Genomic DNA, 22,620 nt, shown 5'->3' on the forward strand with positions numbered 1-22,620 from the left:
TGTAACATAGATTAATACTTTTCTGCAACCTTGAGTGACCAAGAGAGAATATCTTGCCTCATATTCCCAAGCCAACGGGACATTGCTGATATCAGTTGCCTCCCCGCAAATAGCGCAGCAGTTTACTTTCGCACGAACTTGAAGACATCTTGCTGGGCGAGTTTGTACTGTACTTTATATTTTTCATAATTTGACAACCGTCATTCCGCGCCCCACTTGGAACGTTTCCATTCCCCACTAGTGGGGCCCGCCCCACACTTTGAGAAACGCTGCCATATTTGGAATATCAGCTTCCAAGGCACAGCGTCTCTACGACATGGCAGCGCCGGCAACAATATTACAGCGAGAATAAAAGTTACGCCTTCTTTCTTTATGCAAATCTTCCCACATATTGACGTAGATGTGTGGTGGCGTTTTTGAATGAGGCATTTTAGGAAAGTGTGGATAAGCCTTCACTTTTTGTAAAAATATCTATTTGGGTTTGAGACTTGAATCTTTGCAAATTTACAGATCTCCTATGTTCTATATGCACAAACAGCTTTTAACTCCAAAAGACAAAGAAAATCATTAAATCACATCATATGACCCCTTTAAATGTGTCAAAATAGAGATTGCAATTTGAAAATGTCACTGAGCGTGATATAAATTATGGTGTGGATAGATTTGGCAATGAAAAACCATTACAGATCACAATATTTTAGTGCATAGTACAAGCGACCTAGGAAGCAGCATACTTTTCTTACATATACTTACCTTTATAGCCACTAGATGATACTAAAACAAGTGATTTCACTCACCCTCACTGAAAACCCCAACTGCTTTCACTTCCCATGTAGTCAGCGAATCTGGAATATTTTTGTTGATGCTTACTGATCCAGATCTAAAACAGATAAAAATGACAACTGTATAATAACAACTGGATATTTCAAGGAATATTTCAATTTATCAAGCAAATAACGCTCCAAAATTATTTAATGAGCATTATCAAACAAGTTGAATGGATTGTGGTCTTACCTGCCAATTGTCTTTTCCTCCCATAACCAACTCTCAGGGAAGTAGCTCCGAACCGATGGTGCCAAATCCAACATAAAGTCAATTCCTGTGTCCAGTAAAGGAGGCCGTCATGTGCTGCATTTTTTTACATTTTGATTTGTAAAAGTATAATATGTTGACAATGCCATGTAAGTTGCAAACATACCTGCGCGACACAAAATGATCTTTTTCTCACTGTCATGACGGAGCTTTATTGCAAATTCACAGCATTTGTAAAAGGCGCCCTTACACTGTTTCTCATAATTAGGGTTCTTCTTTATATCAGCGGGCACCTGTAGATTCCTAGTACGATCTCTACAGGTTTCAAGGGTCGGGCTACTGCTTGTCCCAGCTAAGCAGCAGTTCTTGAACATCCCAAACTTGTTCGCTATGGAGTAAATATTTTGAATTTTAATGATGTTGTTGCTCTAAAAAGATTACTACAAATGGTGACTGTTTTGAACAAGCAGTGATGAGAAACAAACCTTGTTCATCGAGTTTAATGCTCAGGTCAATCGAACGCTTTGGCCTAGCCGTAGACTGGCAAGCCGTCCCTATAAAACAAAATGCGTGTGAGAGGTTTTACTGAAATGTTAAAGAAGAACATCAGTGCTCCACGTTTACATGAAATAAAAACATGAAACAGTCACCTTCACTGGAGGTCTTGGCATTTGCATTGGTGATGATCATAAGCCCGGCACGGTCAAACACGTCAGCGTTGTTTTTGCCAGCCCCTCTTCCACAACCCAAGTCACTTCGCTCAATATGTGCCAGCACCTTAAACAAAACCCATTGCCGTTAAAAATGACATTTTCTCGTTGTAGATTGTTATTTTGTCGATCACCATGAGCATCATCAATAGCATCACCAGTAATGAAGATAAGGCTAAATCACTCATCTTATTTAAAGGGATAGTTCGCCCCTCTCATTAAATACTCGCCTTCATGTTGTTCTACACTCGTAAGTTCTATGTTAATCTTTGCAACACAAATTATGATATTTTTTTATGAAAACCAAAATCTTTCTGACCCCCCAAATGACAGCAATGCAACTACCACATTTAGGGAACTACCATGATTTACTCGCCCTCATTAATACAATAATGCAAATAAAGTATTTATTCATAATGCAGCCTCTTTTCTACTTTACTCACCCTCATGCCCTCCGAAATGCATATGTCCATCATCTATCAGACAAATACAGTTTGATTTTTTTTTAGAAAATGACCTGGCTTTATCAAGCTATATTACGGTAGAAAACAGGGTCCACGACTTGGTTGGTTATTGGCTGCTACTGGAAGCTAGTTATTATAGTTTATAAAATTTTAAATATGGATATTTTTCCTACAAAACTGCATCAATTACCATCAGAAAGCCTTTTTTAACCCCCTGGAGCTGTGTTGATTACTTTTGTATTTTTTTATTACTTCAGTTTTTTGGGCTTGAAAGTCGTGGACCCTGTTTTCTACCGTTATAAAGTTTGGAAGAGCTAGGACATTTTCGAAACAATTCAGATTGTGTTTTGAAGCCACGATAATTGAAATCGTGATGATTGTTTCATGATGGCAATCTTTCGTCTGGGACAGCCAAAAAGTCGTGCAATCATTGCACGATTTTTGGCGTAACATATGTATCTTGGATGGCTTGAGGGTGAATAAATCTTGAACTTTTGCTTTAAAGGAATAGTCTACTCATTTTCAATATTAAACTATGTTATTACCTTAACTAAGAATTGTTGATACATCCCTCTATCATCTGTGTGCGTGCACGTAAGCGCTGGAGCGCGCTGCGACACTTCGATAGCATTTAGCTTAGCCCCATTCATTCAATGGTACCAATCAGAGATAAAGTTAAAAGTGACCAAACACATCAACGTTTTTCCTATTTAAGACAAGTAGTTATACGAGCAAGTTTGGTGGTACAAAATAAAACGTAGTGCTTTTCTAAGCGGATTTAAAAGAGGAACTATATTTTATGGCGTAATAGCACTTTTGGGAGTACTTCGACTCGGCGCAGTAACACCCTCCCTCTCCCATTATGAGAGGGAGAAGGGGAGCAGACTTTTCAGGCGAGTCGAAGTACTCCCAAAAGTGCTATTACGCCATAAAATATAGTTCCTCTTTTAAATCCGCTTTAAAATGCGCTACGTTTTATTTTGTACCACCAAACTTGCTCGTATAACTACTCCTCTTAAATAGGAAAAACGTTGATGTGTTTGGTCACTTCTAACTTTATCTCTAAATGGTACCATTGAATGAATGGGGCTAAGCTAAATGCTATCGAAGTGTCGCAGCGCGCTCCAGCGCTTACGTGCACGCACACAGATGATAGAGGGATGTATCAACAATTCTTAGTTAAGGTAATAACATAGTTTAATATTGAAAATGAGTAGACTATTCCTTTAAGGCTCAGACAGACAGTAAAGACATTGTTGAAATTATCCATGTACCTGCAACTTTTCAATATTAATTTCATGAAGCGACGAGAATACATTCTATGCGAAAATAAAACAAAAACACGACTTCATTCAGTGTCAGTCTGTGATGCGCGCTTATAGCATAACAACACGTGCGCGTGGCACTGACAACAATGCATGCGCTTGAATTGACAGGTGCCGCCACATTGGTTCGAGCATGAGTGCTCCATAAACACATACATCTGAATAGGGGAAGTGCGGTTTCTGTGCAAAAAAGCTAAATTACATATTGAGTTTGAGTCAGAAACGAAGATGGTAGGATAGAGCTGCATGTCCTGAAAGAGATCAAGCCTCAGCCCAGTAAGAAAAAGTAACTTAAAAGTAACTTAAAAGTAACTTAAAAGTAACATAAGTATTACTTTCCATGAAAAGTAATGCAATTAGTTACTTTTTTGGGGAGTAAGTTTTACTTTTAAAAGTTACATGCCAGCAAGCATGTTTGGCTAAAACAAGGCTAAATTTGGGCTGCCGGTGAAAGTCTAATAGACGTCTTACCATAGCCCAAAAATAGACAATGCGTATACTTTTAAAAGAAATGAAAGCAAAGACCTTGAACAACTGTTGACTTTGCTTACGTGTTGGAATATCATACATCTTCAAGTATGATATTTTGGCAAAAATTGCATGTATTCAAATTCAACGTTATGTAGGGTAGAAGTGGGTTACTCATAGCTAGACTACATTGGGTCTATAGTTAGCCGTCATTTCAACATCTCAGTTTTTGCTTGCTGGGAACAGATCAAAGCGCTCAATGACCTATCTAGGCATTAATTATGTCTATGTGCATCATGATGTATGTCATTATTCACAACACCCATGTAGATGCACGGCGGAAAATGTGGAGTAAAGTGGTTCTTTTGTTTTATTTGCGCACAGAAATTATTCTCCTCACTTTACAAAATGAAGATTGAACCTCTGTGAACTCTCCCTTTAACATCTTTTCCAATCAACCCACTGTTTTACCTTTTTTAGAGGGTTTGTAGTGTCAGATCTGAGGGTGTATAGGGCTGTGTCTACAACAGACAGCGCCACCAGTGAATCCTCCTGAATGGTTTTAGTTGACACCTTTAAATTGAGCTCATCTTTGGGCTTGTAGAGTGTCTGTGAGTTGAGAGTTGAGAGATCCACCTGAAATATAACCATACATGGTCAGGATGCACATGACACATACTGAATGTACAATGCTATGTTAAAGCCCCCCTAATCTAAAAAATGCATTTAAAAAAAATGTTCTATCAGCAAATGAGCTGCCAGTGTGTGTGCAGAAACATCCTGTTATTCAGTCCCTCCAGAAAAACGTGATAATGCGATCGCATGATTTAACACGTAATCAGCCAAAGTCCGCATATTTATGTGGGGGGGGCATTTTTCAAATACGCCGCACTTTCCCAGCATAAATTGCAGATTTCCGTGCGCAAAATATGCGGGGCCCGCATTTTCGTAGCAAAAATCACATATCTTAAAGTTGAAAAATGTTGCATTTACTTCACACAAGCGCCATGTGCCCTGTTGCCATGGGAACGTTATGAAGTGACGTGAATATGTGACGTGAACATCATTGAAAAGCTGCAAAGAGTTTTTGCAAGGTCCCGCCGTTTTTGCAAGTTCCCGCAATTTTTGCAAGTTCCCGCAATTTCATTGCATACACTTGCATAAATATCCTGCATATACCATCGCATTTTTTAAGAAAACGTGCTAGTCCCTTTTTGACCCAACTCTAACCCAGCATTTTTTTGACTGTAAACAAAATAAAGCAGAACATAACGAATAATGAAAAAAGAAACATTACATTTAAATTATTGACACAAGTCGCCGTAACATCAAACCACACTGAATCTGCCACCAGTTCAGCTGTGCCCTCTCCGGTCAGGATGTAATAAACCAGCAGTCGTGCAGATGGCACCATGTCATGGGTTATCTGAATGTTCAGATTCTGACTCCTTTCATTTATACGATTAACTGTTGCATACTTCACCACCTTCCCTTTAGAGATGATCTAAGATGAGAAAGATTGTGTCATGTTAAATTCATGTAACATTTAAAAAGTCTAGTGCTGAGTATACACTGAAAAAATATAATTAATTCAATTTCCTAAACCTTTTCAAGGTAAGTGGTTGAAATCAATTTATTTAAAGGATAATTCCGGTATTTAACACTTTGAGTCTCATTTCTGTTTTGTTTTGGATGAACTACAGTGATGGACACTGAAATTTTGACAATGGGTCGTGTCTTGACTTTTTGACTTGTTTAGAAGCGTCTCTTGACTGCTTCAGAATGGAAGTCAATGGCCATGCACAAACATGTCATTAAAACAACACTTAACGTTCATTTTCAAAACTGCTCACCGAGTGGTTTGTGGTGTTTGTTGATGATTAAAAACAAGTAGTGTAGCGAAACACAGTTTCTGTCGTGTTTTATTTGGCATTTTGTAAGACCCAAATATAAAGTGGAAGTATATACGCGGTTGTGAGGTATCTGAAAAAATAGATCCACTATAGCAAATAACACGGATTGAAATCATACATTACGGCGATATATTTGTTTTTAATTATCAACAAACACCACGAACCACTCGGTGAGTAGCACAGTTTTGAAAATGAACGTTAAGTGTTGTTTTAATGACATGTTTGTGCATGGCCATTGACTTCCATTCTGAAGCAGTCAAGAGACGCTTCTAAACAAGTCAAAAAGTCAAGACACGACCCATTGTCAAAATTTCAGTGTCCATCACTGTAGTTCATCCAAAACAAACCAGAAATGAGACTCAACGTGTTAAATACCGGAATTATCCTTTAAGCTACATTTAAACAAAAGTTTTTTGTTTTGTTTTTCAATTTTTTTGTTTAAATGTAGCTTAATCAAATTGATTGCCACCACCCACCCCAAAAAAAATGAGTAAACTGAATAAATAATTTTTTTCTGTGTAACAAAGCTTGGTTATGTAACATGTTTGCTTGCCATTTAGGTTTGCTTACAATACAAAGGTAATCACTTCACACAACACCATATACAGTACATAGATTAAATTAAATTAATGTAAAAATATACATTTTGGTAGACAATAAGATATTAGTGTTGTTGAGGGTGTATTTAGTATACGTGATAAACAATACGTGCAAAAATGACCAAAGGATTAAAAAAGACAGACACCCAATGTCAGTTACATAGTGTGTTAAAATAAAAAATGATATCCAAGGCATGACGACATGCAAGATGGATAAAGTATTTGTGACTAATATGATAACTACTGGATATATAAAAGTACTACTAGGTTTAATCAAGTTATGAAGTGCAGTACACTGGAAAAACCATTTGTTGGTTCAACTTAAAAAAGTAAGTTACCTGGTTACCTTAAAGGGACACTCCACATCTTTGAAAATATTCTCATTTTCCTGCTCCCCTAGAGACAAACATTTGATTTTTACCGTTTTGGAATCCATTCAGCCGATCTCCGGGTCTGGCGGTGTCACTTTTAAACATAGCTTAGCATAATCTCTTGAATCTGATTAGGCCATTCAGCATTGCACTCAAAAATAACCAAAGCGTTCTGATATTTTTCATATTTAAAACTTGACTCTTCTGTAGTTACATCGTGTGCTAAGACCGACGGAAAATTAAAAGTTGTGATTGGCAGATATGGCTATGAACTATACTCTCATACTGGCGTAATAATCAAGGACTTTGCTGCCGTAACATGGCTGCAGCAGGCGCAATGATATTTTCGCAGTGCCCGAATATAGTCTCCTGCTATTGAAAGTTACTAAGGGGACTATTTTTGGCTGCTGCGTAATATCATTGCTGCATAATAAAATTTTTGTGCACTATGCTAAATGGTCCAATCAAGATTCAATGGATTGTGCTAAGCTGTGCTAAAAATGGTACCGCCAGACCCGGAGATCAGCTGAATGGATTCCAAAATGGTAAAAATCAAATATTTAACTCTAGGGGAGCTAAATGAGAATATTTAAAAAAGTGGAGTGTCCCTTTAAAGATGTAAAATAAAATTTGTATATATTTAGAATAATGAATTTTGCTTATTTTGTTCAAAGCATGATCAATGTAAGTCTAAATATTATAATAACAAGAAACTATGCTTCAAACGACAAGTGAAGAGCTGTCGTTTAAACCACACAAGTTTGCGATGCAGGTTGTGAATGTTCTTTTGAACTATGGTTTCGGGAAACAACAAATTGTTGAAAGTTTGTCAGTAACGACAGCGTAGCTAAAGATAACAGCATTACAACTGACCTGTATTTCACAGTAACCGTAACCTGTAACTGTACAGTAATCTTCCTGTGTCTAGCGCATGTGGTATTTACTTTAAATGATTAAAGTCAGTTTAAATATTTTTACCTGGTAGCTGAAGGTCTTCAAGGAAAGATATTCACGATATTCAAAGTGAACTTCAATGTTTGTGTACTGGCCAACTTTAAACTCTGAAGATTCCGATGGTAAATTAATGTACAAGTATCGGTGATTGGGAGAGACATAGGATTCTGCAGTAAATGTGACTTGGGCTTGATTCCAAGGATCATCTGCTGTGTTGAACTAAGAAACAATGTAAAAATATTTAGCATATATGACACATTATAATGTCAAATAACAAATTAAATTATCTTTCTATTTTTTTATCTACTTTTCTCTGGCCACACCAGTTTATTCGCTCTTTAGTCTCTCATTAAAACTGTTCAGACTTTTATATGCTAAAAAACAGTTTTACTTACAGTAAATTCAGCTTTTTCCACATCTTTGGGTATATTAGGTATGAAGTACGCAATTCCATCCCTCGTACTTATTGCTGTAGTTGTCTCCATGTGTCCATCAAACCTAAGCGTCTCTGTTTCCTTGTTGACATTTCTTGTTGTTGCCTTTACCTGGACTTTCACTCCTTTTTGTGGTTCACCCAAAGGATCTGTCACCAATACCTACATTAGGAAGAATGGTCATCACATTTACAGTATACAGACCAGGCACATTAATGTAGTTTCATTCAAATATCTTAAATGTTTAACAGTAACAGTAAATGCCGGTATCTTACTCTAATAGTGTATGGTAAATTAGGCTTGATGAATGGAGGAGTTGCAACCACTTGTAGGTTAAATGGAGATTCTGCAAACTTCACATGTGAGAGCACTGCCTGCTCGGAGATCCCACCTAAAAATGAGGATGAGCTTATTATTTTTAATAGTAACAATAGTGTTTATTGCAGTGGCGAGGCCTGAAATTTTAAGCTGAGTTGACCTCTCTGACATAGGGTGGACCTCAATAGTCCCTTTCACACATACAGTCTTTACTGGTAATTTACTGGTAAATTGCCGTTAACATGTCATGTGTGAACAGAACCTTTCCGGTAAATCAGTGCTCCCAATTTACCAGTAAGACAGGTTGTAAGATTACCAGTAATTTACCGGTAAGCGCTGTGTGTGAACGAAAATTATAGGATTACCGGCATTTAGAACGGACGACGTCAGACCGTGCTGACAGCTTCGGGCCAATCATAGCGTTTTAGTACAGATGACGCGTTTACCCCCGCAGTGTTTACTGACGTTTCCACACACATGCTGCTTGAAAGTTGAGCACACCTGAAGTTTACGTCCACATTTCTTCACCAAAATTGTTTAAAACAGCTTACCGCCGAATTGCCGACGTCCTTAGCACGCCCTCTGTGAAGCCTAAAGTGCAAACTGTTGTTAAAAACGCATTTTCGGTTTGACGTCGTCTTATTCAATGTTGTTTGGTCTTGAGCAACTTCGCGACTGTTTACCACAGACGTGAAAACAACAAAATACGGACCATGGTATGAACGACGTGGATTGTTTACAAATACAACACCGAGCTCGCCGCGTGCTACAGGTACTTCCGCTTTCTCAACGAATTTACCGGTATTTTGATACTGATGTGTGAATGATGTCTTACTGGTAAAATAACGGAACGCCACTGCGTGTGTGAACAGCACATTTTTGTATTTACTGGTAAATTCATTCTGGTAAATTCATGGTAATTTACCAGAATTACTGTGTGAAAGAGGCTAATGTCTACTCTCAAATTATAACATTTTACAAAATGGTAAATGTTTTTTTTAGTCATGGGTCGAATAATTTTTCGGATCAGCAAAAATGGAAATAAATAAAATAAAAACAAATCAAGAAATGAAAGCAATAGGAAATAGAAAAGAGCAAAGTTACAAATATTACAAAATATAAAGTATAATGTGGCATTCAAACCAGACGCAGAAGAGGCGGCAAGCGTGAGTGATTTACATGTTAAGTCAATGCAAAGACGCGAATAGGCATCCCGTGGCGCGAATGACGCAGAATAGGCGAAAGGCGCGGATGCCACGTTCTGCACGAATTGAGCATTGCCACGGGAAATGCGCGAGTTGAAAAATCAGGAGCTTGCTCTAGTAGTTACGTGATTATGGGGAGCGAGCAGAGTCGCAGAAGCCCCTTCCATGATGCGAATTTCCGCGTGAATGTCTCAAATGATTAGAATTTCACGTGCGAATGATGCAAGTAAACTCAAAATGTACAAGCGTCCAACTAGGCGCAAATAGCGCGTTTTTGACGCCTCTACCGCGGCTGGTGTGAACGCCACATAAGTCTTCTGTTGTTTGATTAACATAATAACATAAACATAAGCAGATTTCTTGAGGGTGCTGCCACTTTAATACCAAATAAGCATGGATCCATATTGACCCACATCTGATTTCTTTCTGAACTGTTTGCGGTTATTCTAAGACATAACTGACTGTTTTTATGAGAATAGTTGCCAAAACTGTATTATTTCAAGATAATTTACGCGTATGAGTCCTGTCAAGGGCATAGAGATTTTGTGTTTGTGTGCATTTTGAAACGCGTGTCTCCGTAGGCTACGTGTGCTTATAAGTGCATGTCCATCTTCTTTGCACAAATTATTTAAAATGGCTTGAATGTTAACATATGCGAGGTTTAGAAATTCATGCAAATAATAAACTTTCTATAAAAAAATGTATTTACTCCTGAATTATGCGTATTTGAGCAATTATTATTCAAGAGATTATTATCATTTATGCGTGATTTCTTCTGCTTTCCCAAAAAAAAATTTGTGTCTCTCCTAACTGGATGGGCCAGCCGTCAATCTGAGTGGGCCAGTGCCACCCTGGCCCTTAGGTAGCCTCGCCACTGGTTTATTGTACTTTAAATAAGGTGTTTTCAAAAACTTTGTAGTTGGATAAGAAAATAGCATGTAATACGTACTGTATTTATTGTGCACACACACTATAAAAAGGTAAAACAAATTTACTTAAAATTTACAAATCCATCTATTCTTCTTTGTGTAATCTCTTTTAAACCACAACAGTCACACAAAACAGGATGTTGGCAATCCCCTAACAATGTGATGTCACGTTGTTTACACCCCAACCATAACCACTCACAGACTCCGTCTTATGAGCTCGTATAGTTCAATCTTCTGCCAGAGACACATGTACACATCAAAAATAAACTACTTTCCTAAAAAGAGTGTCTCTTGAACTAGAAACAAATAATAACTAGACCTACCAGTTGACTCTTGCACCAAAACTATGACGCGAAGAAATGTGTTTGTCTTCATTTCATGCAAGTGTTGAGGTCCGTCAGGCATGGTGGACAGAGCTGACTTGATGTTTAGATTGACATCCAGGTTTCCATCTGTCATCTAGAAGGTGAAAAATAAACCCAATCTGGATTTAAGACTGTTCATTTGCATTAAACGCATTAAAATGTGCGTTTCGATCAGTGCAACACTGACTGTACCTGATGGTTTTTAATTGTTGTTGGGATCATGACTGTTTCATCTGGAGAACTGTAACCAAACCTCACAAACACATCGGCATCGGTAACCGGTGTACCATGTGCATACCTTTCAATGCAAATGTACAAAAGACATTTAGATAACAGTTTTCACTTTGAATTTCATTTATAACCAGTGACGGCCATTGACTTATTTTTTCGAGGGCGCACGATGCGAAGTTCGTCACAACATGTCATGGATGTAGCCCGTCATATGTATAATTTCAAAATATGTGTTCGGCACGTCGAGTGAACTTATGTGCATCACGTGTCTTGTCAAAACAAAAAAAGTGCCTGCTGCAGACACATCCAAAGGGTTTATGATAAAAGAGACGCTCGCGTTTGCCAGATACTCGCATAATCTCATACGTAATCAGAGTTTACTGTTATGTGAGTGTCTTGCGTGTATTTTGTGAACGTGAGCGTCTCTTTTATTATAAACGGTTTCCACGTGTGTGCAGCAGGCGCTTATTTTGACAAAACACATGATGCACATGGTTCACATGACGCTACAAACACATATTTTGAAAACACAAGCAACACACATGACACTCCAAACACATATTTTGAATTTGCGCCCCTCGGAAGAGCAGTCACCAGCTGCAACTGTAACTAAATCTTTAAATATATAATTATGCTTAAACTAGTGCTGGGCAAAGATTAATCGCATACAAATATGTATTTAAGAAACATTTACATGTGTATTTATACATGTAAAATACATGTGTATTTTCTGAAATGTAAACATTTATGTGGGTGTGTTGTTAAATAAACATAATAATTACACACATATATTATGCAAAACTCACTTTATTTTGTATGCGATTAATCGCAGAAACTAGTCTTTATATAGACAGTGGATTCCAAGGATCTGGAATAACAAGTACACTGCAAAAACTGATGTCAAATCAACATATATTTCTGTTACTTCAACTTAACAAATTAAGTTAATCAATTTCAACTTGTTTTTATAATTTGTGTCAAATTATTACGAGTCAAAGATTAAAATAGTACGTTGAATTGACCTGTTTCATTTTTTACAGTGTTAGTTAAAATAGTTGTAATTTGCTAATTATTATAATAATTTTTAATGATTTCAGGAAAAAGTGCACTTATGGAATTTTTAAGTATTGGGCATGTTCCCCTTTACTTTTCGTGACAGTATGCATATGAATTTGTGTAAAACACGATCATCTTGTGTGCTATAGAAAATCTCTTCAGAAAGGCGTCAACATGGCTTTACTCATTTCTGATTATTGATCTAAAGAAAGTGCAGAATCTTAAATATTATTTTTCTTTGTTTTACATTTAGCAAAATCTTAAATCTTTCTTCCTATTTTCAGCATTAAATAAATAACAACACTATTCAAAATATGTTCCCATAGCTAAATAACAAAAGCATTTACTGTAAACCTGATTTGAAATGGGGTCTCAGATTTTACAAACCCCTTTTACGTTGTAAAAAGGTGAAAAGTTGGATCAACATAAAAAATTACTTCAATTGGTAACGTTATGTAAATGTACTTTTTTCAACATCTTTAAGTAAAAAAATTAAGGGAAAAATTTTCCGAGCCCCTAAGGTGACATTGGAGTAAAAAAATCTAAAGTTTAGTTTCATGTGCTCGCGTGAAAATTTCATGTGCTCACGCAAAACCTTCATGTGCAGAATTTTTTAAAGTTTAGTTTTGCATGCTCACGTAAACTATCGCGCACGCACGTGAAACTATCGCGCCACACGCTAAAGTTTCATGTGAGCACGCAAAACTAAACGCTGTAGTTTCACTTGCTCATGCGAAATTAACTGTATTTAATTTTTACTCCATGTCCCCTTAGGGGCTCCGTAAAAATGTAAGTTGAAACTAAATTACATTTTTTAAGTGTTACCAATTGAAGTAATTTTGATCCAAAAATTTATCCAAGGTAGGGAAAACCTACTTGGCCGTAATCTTCAGTGGAAAAAAGTCGAAGTTGTCGACACTGACGTAGTTTGCTCCAGGCTCAATGTGGACAAAAATGCTGGGCAGGACTGAGACACATACAATATAACATGATTAAATACATAAACAAACAAACAAATGTCTACATACTTTAACACTTTGTAATACCATTAAAACCATAGTCTTACCGTATTCTTTGACTTCAAATTCAGCTGTGGCAGTGGTTTCAAAAGTCTCTGCATAAGTGGCCTCAATTTTCCAGATTCCAAAACTGGTGACATTTTAAGAAACAATCAGATGAAACATTATGTTGGTAAACAAGCCTTCATTATGGATGTTTTGGATGTTGGACTTTTCTCACTGTCTTGTAAAAATAATCTAAACCAAAACCTCAGATCAATCAAAATATATTAAATATAATAAATATATCTCACGTTGGCTTAAGGGGTATTTTGAAAGGAGGTAGAAGTGGCTTTGCTCCATTGATGTCTGTCATATCAATCATTTCTACCTTGATACCATTGGGGTCCTAAAAAAAAGGCTTGAATCAATAAGGTTCACATATAGATATTGCGGCTTCATTTAAACATGAGGCTTTGATCCTTACCACAAATGTAAGGGTCACGGTACGTCTAGATTTCCTCAGCTCTTCGTTGAAGGAGTAAACACGGACTTGTACTGTGAACCAATGGAAGATCAAAGTGTTTCTTTCATTTACTTACTTGCACATACATTTAGCTATCTGTTATCAGTTACTTGTAACTAATTAAGTTGGTACATACCATATAGACCTCTATTGCTTTTACATACAGCTGATTGTTAAGACTTCAAAACTAACCCTAACAGATAACACTGCATTTTCAAAAATGATTCACTACATCCCACATTTCTACAGAAGTCATTTTAGTCAGATTTAGTAGGCACACTTTTGTTTTAGAAAACGATTAAGTGATTCTTAAAGAGATAGTTCACCCTAAAATGAAAAATGTGTCATTATTTACTAGGGATGCACCGATACCGATACTGTCTTGATACCACATTTTCTAAAGTACTCGTTAAAAGTCCCCCGATACCGGGGATCAATACCACGGTTTGAGAAATATCTATGTTTGAGCAGCGTGTAAGGGGTTAATTCCTCGTGTTGTCCAAAGAGGCAGAGTTTACAACAAACTGAAAAAAAAAACATGAGTTGCACTGTCACTGTTTAATTTTTTTTTATAATTATTTATTCTGTAATATGTTGCATAAAACATGCTTTTCATTTTAAATAAATGTTCTTAATTCCAAACTAGTCCCTTGTTTTTTTTTTTTTTTGTTAAATTATATGACTAAAGCTGTTACCTGTAAATTTAAATCATGTTTTTTTATTAAGTACTCGGTATCGGTATCGGCAAGTACTGAAATGCAAGTACTCGTACTCTTATTCCAAAAAAGTGGTATCGGTGCATCCCTATTATTTACTCATCCTCATGTTGTTCTAAACTTGTATGAGTTTATTTATTCTGTTGAACACAGGAAGATATTTTGAAAAACGTTTGTAACCAAACAGATCTGGGGCACCATTGACTTCCATGGATTTTTTTCTGCTATGAAAGTCAATGGTGCCCCAGATCTGCTTTGTTACAAACATTAAATATCTTCCTTTGTGTTCAGCAGAACAAAGACATTTAAACAAGTTTGTAATAATATGAGGGTAAATACATTTTTGAGTAAACCTTTCCTTTAATGATTCCTATCGAACTGACCTTCCTGATCAGGTGTGTATAGTGGTTTGTCAGTCTGGATAAAGAGAAAACCATTAACAGTAGTGACTGGGATTCTTTCATGTTTACTGAAACCCCCAGTAGATATAGCCTGGAGGTAGACATGTGTTTCCCCCTTCGGAAAATCATTAGGCATGATCCGTAAAAGCAAAAGAGAGGTTTAAGCCGAGCATTCATACACAAATATTCTCCAGTAAGGTCCTAAATTTGCAGTTTTACCCGTAAAGTAGCCACAGATTGATAATTGTTCTGAGAATTCAGTTTTAAGGAATGAAATGCATATGTTTTGTCTCCTGCTGCCAGTGATTTCTTAAGGTAAAGATCCACGGTGGTATCCTGGTCATAACCGAACAACTGCACCATCACATTTTCTGAAGCATCGAGTCGCAGGAGTTTCGGTGCAGTGATTAAAAATCTGAAAAACAAGACAAAACTTGAATCCAGAAAGTCTTACATGAAATAAAACAAATTACAAACATTTTAAATGTATTGTAAAAGCATGATTTCAGACAAATGTATCACTGTAAACCCGGACAAGTTGAATTTACTTAAAAATTGCAGGAAAGTTGTTTGCCTAAAAATTAAGTAATGTAAACTTAAACAAGAGTACATTTAACTTAACATTTCTAGTAATTCCAACATAATTCAGAAAGTTCAGTAAACTAATTTAATTTAACTTGAAATAAATTGTAATATCAATTGCTCTGTCCAACATATCCACTAGATTTTTTATTCATTTATATTACTGTTGGTGTTATAAATGATATTCTATAAGAATAAACTTGATTCTCCACAAAAAAAAACACAAAACTTTTTGAAAATCATTGTCCTGTGGAAAGAACTACAATAAAATTAACACGGTTCATTAAGTAAATCACCTGAATGGGGATTTCACAAAATTATAATTTACAAGACAGCATTAATAATATAAAAGCTTAAACCTCGATGACATTTTATTAAGAAATATTTAAGTAGTTCTTACTAGTTCTTATTCTGTGATAAAGCATAAATAATCAAAAGATTAATGCACAAAGGATTAAGGGTATTCTTTCCTAAATGTACTGCTAATTTTAAGTTCATTTCACTTGAATATTTTAGTTTAATGCACTGAAAAAAAAGATTCATTCAATTTACTAATTTTTTTTAAGGTAAGTGGCTGCAATCAATTTATTTAAGCTACATTTAAACAAAAGTTTTTTTATATTATTTTTAATTTTTTTTTGTTTAAAATGTAGATTACATAAATTAATTGCAACCAATTACCTTAAAAATTTAGTAAATTGAATGAATCATTTTTTCAGTGTGAATTTTGTACGCTTAAAAGTTTTTTTAAGTATATGTCCAAAACACAAAATATTAAGTAATGTTTACTTCATTGTTTAACCTCCTAAGACCCAAGCTTTGGTTTGGCTTGTATTTTAGATGGTTAGGAACAACCAATAAATTCAATGAAAAAAAGGATTCATTCAATTTACTTAATTTTTTTTAAGATAAGTGGTTGCAATGAAATTTATTTAAGCTGCATTTAAACAAAACAAATTAGTAAAATAACAAAATAAATAACTTTTGTTTAAATGTAGCTTAAATAAATTGATTGCAACCTGAGTCATTTTTCAGTGTATAATAACCAAATGTTTTTCTTTGAACATGAAGCAGTGTAATTGTCCACGTTTGTGTACAACAGGTTCCAGTTAAGTCTCAAAAAATGATGTATATAGTCACGTATTTTTTTTCGTGATACTGTCACGAATTTCCGCGTTTATCGTGCTCCTATCACGAATTTCTGTTTATGTGTCATTGTCACCTATTGGGCTACTCAACTTTTTTTCCTATTTTCAAACCATTTTCGCTTCGGTTTAGGGTTAGATTTGGTGTTTGCATTAGGATGTCACTTTAAGTATTGGTTAATACTATTTTTTCAGATTTATTTTTTTATATTTTCTAAATTTTAAACCATTGTCGCCTGCTGTTAGGGTTAGAGTTGGATTTGGGTAAGGATGTCATTTTATGTAAATCTAACTCTAAACCGAAGCGAAAATGGTAAGAAATTATTAAGTATTATACAACAAAAAATCTAATGTCAACGTATGTGGACACACCAGGTCTTGAGGTTAAAGCGCATTGCATTAGCATGACAAAAGCGAATGGGTTCGAACCAACGCACATACTGATAAAAAAAGTGTGCCTTGTAATGCCTGTAATTCACTGGCCAAATGCGTAAAATGCTAAAGCTTGTTAAATATCGTTTGAAAACGATAGATTTTCTTCCCAACAATACAGTTCAATATTATTGCAAATTTGCAAAGAAAATTCCAACTTACGCTTTATCCTGAGCACAAATGCAAACGAAGAGATGAAATATGCAGAACAAAATTAAGCGTGCCATTGCTTGCTGCTTAACAACAAGTCAGTCCTAGGTCGTAGTTTTTGTGTCAAATCACGGTCTGCTGTGCTTGTTTTAAGTTAATTATTAGCTCAACTATCTTAAAAAGTTTGAAAATGAACCCATACAACATTTGAAAATTGTCAGGAGGCAAACGCAGACCAAAACTGCAAGTGGGGAAAAATACTTAGAATTATAAAGAAAAATTATAATAATTGTGTTTGCTTTCCATTTTCTGTTAGAAAAGTACATTTGATTGGGCAATGCTTGCAGTCCAAGCAATTATAGATCTATTTATCACGAAAAAAAAGAATCTGGAGATATTTGCTTTGCAATGGGGTTTTTTGTTATTGTGCAAGAGAGTTTAACATTTGGACAGCAGTTTGACTCTTTCGGGAAACAGGAATTTTGTTATTGATTCTGGGCTTTATGGGTGAAACGCATTCAAATGAGAGTCTCATAGATCATGTTTGCATTCAATTTGTATATGTATAACCAATCATTACATAACTGACCAACCAACCAAAAATAAAACTCACAAAAACAACCAAACAATTACAAAAGTGACAACGCTTATTTGTTGATGATTTATTGAGCATACACAGTGAATACCCAAATAATTTTATATAAGTAAACATAGTATACATAATATAATAGAACCAAGTTTTGTAATAATACTTTAAGCTTTACATACATACTCAGATAAAGTGACTATTTCATATTTTTGGAAGTAAATCTTCAAATCATATATACATTCTTTTACATACTTCATTTTGTTCATTCACAATCACATGCTTTCAGCTTCCACTTCTCTGACTGGGACGTGGTGACACAAATTGGACACTAAGTGGCGCTCGATCCCAGTGTATTCCCTGATATGTTATGTGATAAACAAATCAGGAGTTGCCAATGCCATACAGGTGTCTTATTCACTTGTATGCCTTATTATTTGCCTTTGCATTTATCTTTGTAGCTACAGTGTACAAAAATGGTGATCTGAGAGAAGATGAGAGAAAACAGTACAGTTGCATGCACATATGAATATCTAGGAAATAATCTCTAAAGAGCCATCTGTGTGTTGTTCCGGCGATGATATTCAACATGAACGTACAAAAACGGCCCATCAATGGCCAATTTTAGTTCTGCCGAGTTGTGCAGGCCCTGTTCGCCTTGTTTGATCACTGCTTTTTCTTTACAGGAGGACCGGGAAGGCAAACCACAAAGCAGTGAGAGTACTCAACAGGACCGGCGTACTGTAGACACACATGAGCCAACAGCCTGTAGACTGCAAACATCTGAGAAGACTCAGTTTGTCATGCGCTCTCAAAGCACCATGGTGGGTATGTGATGCACCAGGGAGGCCGGGTGAGGAACCTGTGCCAGCTGAGGAGGGGGAGGTGGGGGTGAGTGGGCCTGCAACCCCACGACGGCCCCTGTGCTGGGTGGCCGGTGCCTTGCACTCTTCTGGTGCGCCCGTAGGCCTGCCAGCTGTGAGTACGCGCTCTGGCAGACGTGGCACTTGTAGGGCCGCTCGCCCGTGTGGAGGCGCACGTGGTTGCGCAGGGTGGAAGACTGACTGAAACGTCGATTACAGAAACGGCAGACGAAGGGTTTGTCCAGCGTGTGGATGCGCATGTGGGAGCGCAGGTTACTGCGGGAGTTGAACCCGCGGTGGCAAATGACGCAGCGCATGCGGCTGGCGTTGGAGAGGCTGCCGGCGGAGATGCTCTCGCACAGGTGGAATTCATCTGTGAGGAGAGAGGGTTCAAATACTTTATAGACATGCTAATGGAGTTTTAACTAGGGCTATTGTAAGGATAAGATAAAGATCTATCTTATCTCAGTGGTATGAAACCCACCCATAGCCCTTAAGCAAATGAATTACGTACCAGTTTTAGCTTTCTTTTGCTGCTCATCCTCTATGCCGGGGACACCCGGGATGCCAAGGAAGGTATTGTGGGAGTTTCCATACCACACGAGCAGTTCTTGGTCTGGAGGTATTGTCTGTCAATTAAATAAATTAAATATTTACTAAACCATTTACTTTTTTTTTATAAAATCTGGATATCTGCATGTGTTTAATGTATCGTACATAGAAACAGGAACGTCCTCCTTGACAGTTTTTAAAAACTTTTTAAAAACATAGCTTTACTTATTAACTCACCTCTACTGCTTTGTAAAATATGCTGCTTCCAATCTGCACGACCTCAAGATTTTGTTCTTGCTCGTTGCGCGCGCATTTGATGTAAGTCATCCAACTCCGATGATCCTCTTGACTGGCATCGATGAAATAGCGCACCGTGCCATCTTCATTGAAAACCTAAGAACAAAAAAAGTATTTTCGTGAATCTCTGATTAGCCATAACTAACATGCTAAAATCAACAACAGCGCAGTTGCACCCGCGACACCTGTTGCACGCACCTCCCACATGAGATTGTTGTTCTTGAAGAGATCCACATGTTCGGGTGAAATGACCCTGCCAGTGAACGGACCCATCTCGGTGCCAGCTTTAATCCAGGTTTTGGAAAAGATGCCAAGACCTTCCCCTGGAATGGAGCTCTGCGCGATGATTACTTCACTTGGCAGCACCAAGCTGGAGAGTTTTTGGACCTCTGAAAGGGAAAGCGGCAAATAAAGTAAGTGGACTGCTTGACTTAGTTTTGGAACTTTTAAAAAACTTGCAAACAAATTATAATAAATAACCAATAATAATTTTACGAATGTAGCTTGTTTAAAATAATGTTTAAAGAAAGAGAAGTGGGAAAACGCACAACAAATAATAATAATAATAATAAATGATAATACAATTTATTCAGACTTTTTATTTTATATTTCAAACTGTCCTCTTACTGAAGGCCCGTATAAAGGAATGCGCAGTCTGCGCGTCAGAATAACTTCAAATGGCGATACTCAAATAAATGTCAAATGCCTTTCAAGCCTAAGAATCCAGCAATTTTCCACGCTTTAAATGTGACGAGCTATATATTCATAGGCAACAGCTTATTCCGTATTCATTATCCTTTCAGCAACTTTGTAGCACAAAATGAGCGCTGAAAGAAACGAGATTTTTCTTTAAACGGCCCAGGCATTTCTGACAAAACGCAGAAAAGGAGATTAGCTGCTTGACATGGTGTGAATAGCGCACGAATTAGCTTTCACGGCATATTAACAGCGGGACGGGAAACTTTAAATGTGACCGAGGGAAGAAAAGTGTCAAAGCGGGGGTGTGGAGACTGTCCCGGCCTGATGAATGACAGCCTTTTCTTTATCCAACCCTACTGGATTCATTGGCAACTTTCCCAGGTCAAGCACAACGTTACCCTCATAATTTTATTTGGCCTTATTTAAATAAACTCTAAGCCTGTAGTTACTCACTGTATAGGAATTGCAGGTAAGTCTTGGTTTGCAATAGAAAGCTTTCAGAAATAAAATAATTCTGATACTAACACTAAATAATAATAATAATAAATAAATAAATAACACTTTAAAAAGTTACTTCTACGGCATCGTTTGTTTTTTTACTTTTTCATTAAGCTATTTTTACTACAATTAACCTTTTTGCGCAACAGAAAGGTTTGTGGATTATAAACGTTGTTTAAGAACATTTTATAAACTTCAATTTTTGAGAATCTACGCTATTCCATCATATATTAATTATAAAATATATTTTAGTGCACAATGCGTAAAACCTGCTTCATATACATTAATGCGTCTTGGAGAGTTATCAAATTTTGACAATTTTAAAATGAGTTATCCAAAACACTTTCAAACAAATAATTAACAACAAATACAGTGTTGTAAATCACGTGTACTCACCTCCAGAAAAGGACTGCGCCAGGACCTCTGCGGTGAAGGCGGTTTTGGGGCTGACGGTGGTTGTCTTCTCCTCGAACAGGTGTTCGCCCAGTACGTTCCTCCAGCGGCCGTACAGGAAACTGTGAAGGATGTCTGAGGTGATGATGTCGGACAGGGCCAAACTCTGCTGCTTAAATCCAGCCTTCAGAACCAAAGCATCTGCAGGCAACACTGAACCCATGGTGATCCAAAACTCTTATCCCTACGCAAATATTCCCTCGCTGTTAAAATTAGACAAAATGTCTGTGCCAAGTGCAATATCAACACTCTCTTCTTTGCTAAGTGTCGAGAGAATGTTCTCCTTTCCACGGTCCCGGTGGGCTTTATATGCGTCAGGTCTGACCCACGGTAATTAGTTATTAATGACCCTCCCCTTGTGTTCTTTAGATTTGTTCAACCAGAGGAAAAAACGCCACACTCTTTATTGAGTGGCTACTCCTGAGGGGGGTGGGGGAAGAAGGGGGAGCATGTGTGTGTGTTGACGTTCAGGATCCAACAACCACGTTTTGGCTAAAATAACAAGCCCCCGTGCATCTCCGCTGTGCGCTCCGCTCCAGCGGTTTGTTCGTCTGAGAGGCGCACGGCGCTTTTGGCATGGAAAAGCTATGCAAACTTGAAACAAAACAAATTTTTAGCATAAAGACGAGTAAAGGATCGTGTTTAAAATTAATGCCAGCTGATTTATTTAATTTTGATAAAGACTGCAAGTTATATTGCACGTTAGTCACTTTTATCACATTGCGCATCATGACAAATAATATTTACAATCATTGGATTTTGTCTGTTATATTTTGCCCTGTATATTTCTTTTATCCAGAAGAAAAAAACTAATTTAGTAGAAAATATTTTGTGCTATATTCTTCATAAAACTGTTACAGTTATGCACTATTGAATAATTAATGATTGCTTTATTTCATATCACAAACTTTTTCTTATTTTGAATTAGCCTAAATAATTATTTATTTAGGACTCGGTGATCATATCGAAATTAAAATCGCATAAACAAACTGAATAGGTTTTAATGATGTGCTATGGAGTACAAAAATATGCAAAGTCGTCTGGGTCAAGTATATCTTTTATTCAATCTTTTTCAGGCCGAAGTAATTTAATATTCATGGATGTTAATTTAAAGTCTTTTAGTATTGTGCGAGGTGTATATGGGCTTTTTTATGAATAGCCCTTTGCCTTTCCCTCTCTTTCTCCAGGGTTGATGGACTGAGACAAAATGGGCAGTTTCCCCCCTTTCCAACAGGGAGGACATCTTTATTCCTTCCCCGGCTTGCGGGTTTCCTATTCAGCTCTCTTCAAAATAATGCGGGCTGAATGAAAAGTGCCGCAAATCAATCTTTCATGGTGTTTTTGAGGG

General features: G+C 36.8%; 2 protein-coding genes and 1 long non-coding RNA gene across 4 annotated transcripts in view; 1 reads left to right on the top strand and 2 right to left on the bottom strand.

Moving 5' to 3' along the window:
* The window catches only part of c5 (complement component 5), a 37,383-nt gene extending 19,889 nt beyond the window's left edge, over nt 1-17,494 (bottom strand). Inside the window, exons 1-19 of the mRNA XM_073860899.1 lie at nt 17,337-17,494; nt 15,242-15,430; nt 14,998-15,161; nt 13,860-13,930; nt 13,687-13,781; nt 13,441-13,523; nt 13,251-13,341; nt 11,280-11,385; nt 11,046-11,181; nt 8,546-8,661; nt 8,232-8,432; nt 7,861-8,055; nt 5,297-5,503; nt 4,471-4,635; nt 1,683-1,809; nt 1,518-1,586; nt 1,199-1,420; nt 1,015-1,099; nt 798-880 (exon numbers count right to left, since the gene is read on the bottom strand). Coding sequence (XP_073717000.1) covers nt 798-880; nt 1,015-1,099; nt 1,199-1,420; nt 1,518-1,586; nt 1,683-1,809; nt 4,471-4,635; nt 5,297-5,503; nt 7,861-8,055; nt 8,232-8,432; nt 8,546-8,661; nt 11,046-11,181; nt 11,280-11,385; nt 13,251-13,341; nt 13,441-13,523; nt 13,687-13,781; nt 13,860-13,930; nt 14,998-15,161; nt 15,242-15,430; nt 17,337-17,401 — 2,470 coding nt within the window. The 5' untranslated portion in view covers nt 17,402-17,494. The remainder of the gene's footprint in view (nt 1-797; nt 881-1,014; nt 1,100-1,198; nt 1,421-1,517; nt 1,587-1,682; nt 1,810-4,470; nt 4,636-5,296; nt 5,504-7,860; nt 8,056-8,231; nt 8,433-8,545; nt 8,662-11,045; nt 11,182-11,279; nt 11,386-13,250; nt 13,342-13,440; nt 13,524-13,686; nt 13,782-13,859; nt 13,931-14,997; nt 15,162-15,241; nt 15,431-17,336) is intronic.
* Nucleotides 17,495-17,977: 483 nt separating this feature from the next.
* On the bottom strand, nt 17,978-22,059 carry prdm12b (PR domain containing 12b). The gene is made up of 5 exons (XM_055200596.2): nt 21,216-22,059; nt 19,821-20,011; nt 19,563-19,718; nt 19,288-19,402; nt 17,978-19,146 (listed from the first exon to the last, which is right to left on the bottom strand). The coding sequence occupies exons 1-5, from the start codon at nt 21,433-21,435 to the stop codon at nt 18,722-18,724; spliced, it is 1,107 nt and encodes a 368-aa protein (XP_055056571.1). The 5' UTR covers nt 21,436-22,059; the 3' UTR covers nt 17,978-18,721.
* Nucleotides 21,304-22,620, top strand: part of LOC141358927 (uncharacterized) — a 55,598-nt gene continuing 54,281 nt past the window's right edge. For both annotated transcript variants that reach the window (XR_012365464.1, XR_012365465.1), the window contains exon 1: nt 21,304-21,436. This is a non-coding gene — a long non-coding RNA (uncharacterized lncRNA). The remainder of the gene's footprint in view (nt 21,437-22,620) is intronic.

This window comes from Misgurnus anguillicaudatus, chromosome 22 (genome assembly GCF_027580225.2).
Source record: "Misgurnus anguillicaudatus chromosome 22, ASM2758022v2, whole genome shotgun sequence".
In the NCBI taxonomy this organism is placed as follows: Eukaryota; Metazoa; Chordata; class Actinopteri; order Cypriniformes; family Cobitidae; genus Misgurnus; species Misgurnus anguillicaudatus.

Coding starts and splice junctions, on each gene's coding strand:
- prdm12b (XM_055200596.2), bottom strand. CDS start 21,435: ATGGGTTCAGTGTTGCCTGCAGATGCTTTGGTTCTGAAGGCTGGATTT. Junction 19,719..19,820: donor ACAACAATCTCATGTGGGAG/GTGCGTGCAACA, acceptor TTTTGTTCTTAG/GTTTTCAATGAAGATGGCAC. Junction 19,147..19,287: donor GCAAAAGAAAGCTAAAACTG/GTACGTAATTCA, acceptor CTCTCCTCACAG/ATGAATTCCACCTGTGCGAG.